This window comes from Ruditapes philippinarum, unplaced genomic scaffold, assembly GCF_026571515.1.
Source record: "Ruditapes philippinarum isolate M1 unplaced genomic scaffold, ASM2657151v2 ctg13225_1_1_1_1, whole genome shotgun sequence".
Taxonomy (NCBI): Eukaryota; Metazoa; Mollusca; class Bivalvia; order Venerida; family Veneridae; genus Ruditapes; species Ruditapes philippinarum.
In genome coordinates, this window is record NW_026866843.1 from 45,438 (window position 1) to 52,438 (window position 7,001).

The following is a 7,001-nucleotide window of genomic DNA, read 5'->3' on the forward strand; positions in this document are numbered from 1 at the left end:
TCATTGTTCTTACTTCTAAATCTAGCAGTTTATCTTGTACATTTTCCGCTTGTTTCTGGAGTGTATGATCGTATTCTGCTAAATCAATGCATTTGTTTTGTAAAGCATTAACTTGTTCCCTTGACTCCTGTAATTCACTTTTTTGATTTTCGAAAGCTGAATTAATGAATGCTAATGAGTTTTCTGCCTCTGTGCTTTTCGTTTCCAGATTTTTAACTTTTATTACAAAATTACTCATTTGAAATTGTATTGTTTTCACTGATTTATCAATTTCGTCTTATTTGGGTAAAGCATTTTTTATCATTTTAACATCTTCATTTATCACTTTCACGCTTTCTATAAGGGAGTGAGCCCAAATAGGGGGTGATGTATCGGAGTCCCAATATTTGTAAATCCAAGTCCTGGATATTGTCCCAAGTTTAAAACCGGAGAAGCGCCGTTTTGATTCATTACAGAATGCACGTAGTCAATACTATTATTTAATCCGATCGTGTGATGAGTTGGTGCACTACACGTTATGCTTTGTGAACACGGGTTTAAATGGCTGTCTATATCCAAATCTGGTGAAGCACTAGCTTTTCTTTTTTCTGCTCGTTTTAGCTTTTTTCTTTGAGTTTTTGTCAGATTAAGGTTTTCAGACATTAGACCTGCTATTTAGCTTCACTTTGATACAAAAATTCAAGAAATCATCCAATTGTTTTAATAGGAAAAATTGTAAATTGAGAGAGAAAAATCACGTGTTACACTATACACAATGACCGTATACATTATCCCATATATATAGCATTTATTTCAATAGCAATATAATACAATGAATAAGATTACACAAACAATTTACAAACTGTTAGATCAACATCAAAGAGCAGTCATTTATTTGAGACTGTGCCACATGGAAGACGGGCAAAACCCCACCAGTTAAAACCCCACCACTCAAAATTTCATATAGTGGACAAAACCCCACCTCTAAATTTAATAGATTGGACAAAACCCCACCACTAAATAAATGCCACATTTATGACGTTGAATAATCCATTATTATTAGATTTTTTTCAAATTCATTTCTTCAATTTTTTTATATATAAAATAAACTACTTACTATAAATCAAGAATATAGCACCTTTTCATCACTTATTGATTAAAAATGTCCTTGAATAGCACATTTTTATAGCACATTTCTAAGTTATTCAGTTGAGTCTTTTCTCCTTCATTGTACTTCATTGTACTTAATTTAAGCGGAAACAGTGGCCGATAGCCTGAAGAAACTCAGGTACAGTCTTCTCCTTGTTGATGAGTTGTTCACACATTCTTTTGAGTTTCTGCTGATGCACAATTGTTTGTTTTTTAACACGTTAACAAGAAAGTTCACCACGTTGATACTTGAGCTCCTCTGTTTCTACAATGGCACAGTCATTTTGGAGACAGTTTATGACTGTCCAGATAGATGGGTTAGAGTGGCCAACTAAAACTCAGAACCCATTATTCCAGGACTCACAGACATTGTCGTGGGGTTTTGTCCACTCTATAGAACTGAAGTTGTGGGGTTTTGTCAACTCTGTAAAATTTAGTGATTGGGTTTTGTCCACTCTTTAAAATTTAGTGGTGGGGTTTTGTCCACTCTAGAAAAATAAAGGTGGTAGGGTTATAACTGGTGGGGTTTTGTCCTACATTCCATGTTAACATACCTTATCCGACCGGTGTTAACTCTATCTCTCGTTAATTGTTAAAAGTCAATGCTATAATAATTACTACAAATGTTTTGTTTAGGAAATAGATATCAATTCTGAGTGCATTGTTGTAGAATAATGCACGGTTTGAGTTCAAATGCGTAGTTATATAATCACGAAGGCCGATAGGCCTGAGTGATTAATCACAAAGCATTTTAACGAAAAGTGTGCATTATTATACAACAATGCACGAAGAATTAATGTCTAATTTCCATTCTAACACGTCAAGAAAAAAATATAATTATTATTATAACGTTGGACTTTATGTTTGGTGGTTGAATTTGTTTTCGCCTCAGAGTTTCCAATAGAAACGTTATTTAAAGGCCGTTCCAGTGGGTTGAAAAATAACTGTCGTTAAATCTACCGTGTGTAGAAACATTTTGAAAATAACGAATTTTGAAAACGTTGATACAACTTTGTTTGTTTATTTATTTCAGTTTATTATTTTCCAAGCGAAATACAAATTATTAAAAGTGAAATAAATGTAAAACTAAACTTGTTTCCGACATTAAAATAGCGTGCTTGATTTGATTGTTTTGCACGTGCTGTTTGGCGCACGTAAACAACACTTTACACGTCTGTAAACAACTGTAACCGAAATCTGCGTATAAACTGTAACAAAATCGAACCAAAGTCGCTTGGTCTATACTGAAACCCTGCAAAACTCACCTCGCTCTATACTGTAACATTGTTTATTTTTTCAAACGCATTTTACGAACAGGAAAATAAGTTCAGCTGGTTATTTACTTTTATAAACGTTACTAAACACAATTAAAGGACTAACGTTGTGTAGGTTAAATTTTTGTAGGCATGCTTAAATAATGTCGGAATGAGAGAAAAATGCGTTGGTCTCTCGATTCAATTTTTCAAACTGGCAAATCTGCATATATATGATGAAATATAGAGAAAAATCTGTGGTGCAGAATCTGAGAAAATGTATGACTACATACCGGATCCAGTTCCTTATAAGCAAAGCACAAAACATCATTTAGAAACTAAACTACTTTTAGTATGGATCGTGCCTAGCCAGCTTAGAATTCCTGAAAAGCATTTGTTCACTATATTTAGTAATGCTCTGCTAGATTGCCTAGCCAGCTTAGCATTCCAGCAGAGCATTTTTACACTGTATTTAGTAATGTCCTGCTAGATTGCCTACCCAGCTTAGCATTCCAGCAGAGCATTTTTACACTATATTGTAGTACCCGTACCCCACCCACTGTTTTTTCCATTACGTTGTATTTTTTCTGAGGTTTCATAATATTCATTTATAATCAAAAGATAAATTAGGTATTGCATATCAAGTAGATGGTTACCTTTTATCTGTCTGAAGATTTAAAATAGTTAATACTTATTGTTCTGCTGCATATTTTCAGTAAATATTTTTTACCCTAGTCAATATTGTATTTACAGCGGCCATATTGTTCCGGTCTCGTTTTTTCTCATCAGACGTTATTTGTTCGTTAGCGCTATTTTTAGCTCAAAAGTTATTCACCCACCAAATTTGAATTAATAAATTCATTTAAAGGTAATTATAGACATTCTTGTTAGCAACTTTATGATAAATTGTTCATTTAATTATTATTCATTTCTGTGTATTTACATGTATAAGATTTTGTATGCATTTGTTGCAACGTTACACAGTTACACGCCTGACATTGTTGGAGACCCTTTGGTGCCTCTTCCAGCAATGTTGGAACGTCCAACAGCGTTCGTTGGGATGTTGGACTGTTGGAAATTGTAGGGGCTATATATAGGCGTGGTCGGCCATTTTGGGGCACTTCCACATTTTCAACTTTTAAGAGCGCCATATTCTTCAGTATCTTTGATTTGTTTTAAGGTTTAATTAAAATCTGGAATCGTATTACTTCGGAAACTCAAGTAAAGGTAGATAGCTTGTTTTTTTAATGCATATGGTGCTCATTTATTAATTTTAAAGATTAGTTTTGAGTTTTGTAGGCACTTGATATAATACTAAGATAGATATTTTTTTTAATTACTTCAGTTCAGAATTTTCTAAAAATGTTTATAGATTTAAATACTTAAGCCTGTTGTAGATTCTATATTATAAGTTTCTGCTTTATAGATATGTGTTGGTCACACATAGCCCCCGCGCGGAATTTAGAAAACGTGTATTTCTTTTAACTTCGGGTTTTTCTTATTTTTTTTGTTAACGAGTTGCCATAACTGAATGTGTTATTTCTTTATGATCTTCTTCAGAATATTTGCTTCAATATTGTTAAGGCATCTTTAAAATAAATTTTAAAATTGTCAGAGCATCTTATTTTTTTGTCCAGTCATAATTAATATTTCAATCTTTAGTTTGTGGAAGTCACACCCCTCCCCCCTTTTATCCTGAGAATGCTGTAGACCGGGAAGGCATTACAGCTGCGCACTGGCAAGCTAGCAAACGTGCATATATATTTTTAAACGTCATCGCCGTCTGTTAGCTAGCCAAGTAGCCCCCACATCCTACATCTGAACAGCAAGCAAAGCAAGATACCTCACAGCGCTACCAAGTGGCCCAGACTAGAGTACTCAGGCTCGTAACATAATTTTGTGGTGGCAGCGGTGGGATCCTTTGAAGAAGATACTGGACCAAAAGTGACATCTGAACCTTGAAGCCATGAGACCAGTCACTAGAGGGCAGAAAATCGAAGGGGTGTCACAGCAATCAGATGTAGAGAGTGAGTTTGAAGATGAGGGAGGAAAAGATGATAATAGCAGCCTGAGGGGAGCAGTGAAGTCTAGACGTGGAGAAACCTCTCCTTCTGATTCAACTGACTTTAGCAGAAATGAGGCGCAACGTACAGATGGTGGTATGATACCCGATGATCAGGGCTCCCAGGCAGACGAAAGTGAGCACAGGGCTGAGACAGACTTCAGTGACCATGAGGAGGAAGCAGATGACAGTGACCAGCATCTAGACAATGACAGTGAAAGCGAAGTAATATTTTCAACAAGACCAAAAGGTGCAGAGACACAGAACCTTGTTAGTGACGGGGACGATGAGCCCCTTAAGAAAATTAGCTGTATGTTGCAACGCCAAGCTGAACAACAGGAAAATATTTTAAACTCGTTCTTGTCTAATATGACCGATGTTCTTGAGAAATTTCAGGCTAGACGTGCAAATAACAGTGAACACCCTGAAGGGATATATACGGAAGAGATTTCATTGGGTAGGGCTGAACAGACGAACTCCAGAACAGACATCCCGATGGGTAGACCCGACACAGATGTGAGGCACCCAACTCACAAACAGAGATCATGGCATAAAAGAGATTCGACACCAGGACGCAAAGCTGGTAACTTAAATGGCAGCACGGAAGACAATTACGAAATTCAAAGAGACCACCGACTTTCATATGGAGCAAGCAGGTCAGAAACTGACAGAGAAGGCGACATGGAGACCAATGGCGCTAAGAAGGAAAGCTGGACTATGTGATGGTATTTATATAAGAGGCAGCATTCAAGGCATTCCAACTGTCCTCACAGCAGACACCGGAGCATCAAGACAAGTTCTGTCAATCAGATTCTTTAATAAGATTGAAGATAAGAATAGGCCAACCTTAGAAAAGTCAAATATGCTTAAGGGAGCAGGTGGAGCTCCATTAAATGAATCAGGGAAGGGGTTTTTTTCATTACAGATGGGATCGCTGAGCTTACAGCAGGAGATGGTTGTCGCTGATATAGAAGATGATTGCCTTCTTGGAATAGATGTGCTTCAGAATGGTAACGGAGGGCCTGCAGATATGATGCTCAGCAAAGGATTTATAAAACTTCAAGGTCATGAGATCCCATGCACTCAGATAGGAATGTCTAGTCATGTTAGAAAGGTTACTGCGACGGATACAGTAGAAATACAAGGCTATAGTGAGACTTTAGTAGTCGTTACAATTGAACGAAATGATATTGATGATCTGGTAGAGGAATCACATTTTTTGATAGAACCTACAGAACACTTTATAGGCAACTATCCGTTGCGCATGGCAGCATCATTAGTTGACATTAACAAAAGTAACACCAGCAAAGTAAGACTGCTGAACCCGTATCCAACGCCAGTGTCTATCAGACAGGACGCCATACTTGGAGGTGCTGAACGAATAGGAGAATATGTCACGGTGCTGACTCAGCGTGAATCAGATCAAGAAGATTTTTCAGCTGTTAGAAGAATACAGATTCCAGCGCACAATGCGAAAATCACAGAACAAGATAGAAAGCAAGTACATTCCCCAACAAAAGTTCCTGGGCACCTGAACAAGCTGTATGAAGCCACGTGCAAAGATCTCAAAGCTAATGAAAGAGATAAAGTAGCTAATTTGTTAATTCGCCATCAAGAAGTTTTCTCTAAGAATGAGTGGGACATAGGCCTTACTAAATTAGCAGAACATAGCATCAACACCGGCAATGCACGTCCAATCAAGCAAAGACCAAGGAAAGTGCCATTAGCATTCGCAGATGAAGAAAAGGCAGCAATAGAAGACCTTAAAGCAAAGGGGGTAATAAGGGAGAGCACATCGCCATGGGCATCTCCGCTTGTGCTTGTTCGCAAGAAAAACGGGTCAGTTAGACCATGTGTCGACTACCGGAAGTTGAACGAACTGGTTAAACCAGACGGATTTCCAATGCCTCGTGTACAGGACTGTCTGGACTCTGTGGCAGGATCGACACTATTCAGCACCTTTGACTTGACTAGCGGCTATTTTCAGATCCCGGTGAAAGAGGAAGATGTCCAAAAGACCGCATTTGTGTGCAAATTCGGACAATATGAAATGTCCAGGATGCCATTTGGCCTGAACAATGCGGCCAGTACGTTCCAGAGGACAATGGAAATAGCTTTGCAGGGATTACAATGGGAGACCTGCCTCATCTATATTGATGACGTCATAGTGTTTGGCACTGACATAGAGGATCACATTAATAAAGTAGACAAAGTACTACAGAGATTAGGCGAAGCGGGACTGAAATTGAAACCAGAGAAGTGCGAGATGCTACAGAAGGAGGTGACATTTTTGGGACACGTTGTATCAGGCGAGGGGGTACGGCCTAATCCCATGAATATAGAAAAGATCTTAAACTGGCCGAGACCGAAGAATGCCCGTAATGTTAAGCAGTTTGTAGCTTTGGGAAGCTACTACAGAAAATTCGTAGAAAACTTTGCAAAGCGTGCCAGGCCTATGGTGGAACTTACTAAGAAGGGAAAGAAGTTTGAGTGGACAGGTGACTGCGAAAGATCATTCCAGGATATAAAATCAGCATTAGTGAGCCCAGATGTGATGG

The 7,001-nt window shown here is 38.0% G+C and overlaps 1 protein-coding gene across 1 annotated transcript; it reads left to right on the plus strand.

The window, feature by feature from the left end:
* Window positions 1–4,347: 4,347 nt before the first annotated feature.
* On the plus strand, window positions 4,348–5,166 carry LOC132733949 (dentin sialophosphoprotein-like). Its single transcript, XM_060720643.1, has one exon. The coding sequence runs from the start codon at window positions 4,348–4,350 to the stop codon at window positions 5,164–5,166; it is 819 nt and encodes a 272-aa protein (XP_060576626.1).
* Window positions 5,167–7,001: the final 1,835 nt, after the last annotated feature.

What these genes read in the sequence shown, in the direction of transcription:
- LOC132733949 (XM_060720643.1), top strand. Translation starts at nt 4,348, where the DNA reads ATGAGACCAGTCACTAGAGGGCAGAAAATCGAAGGGGTGTCACAGCAA.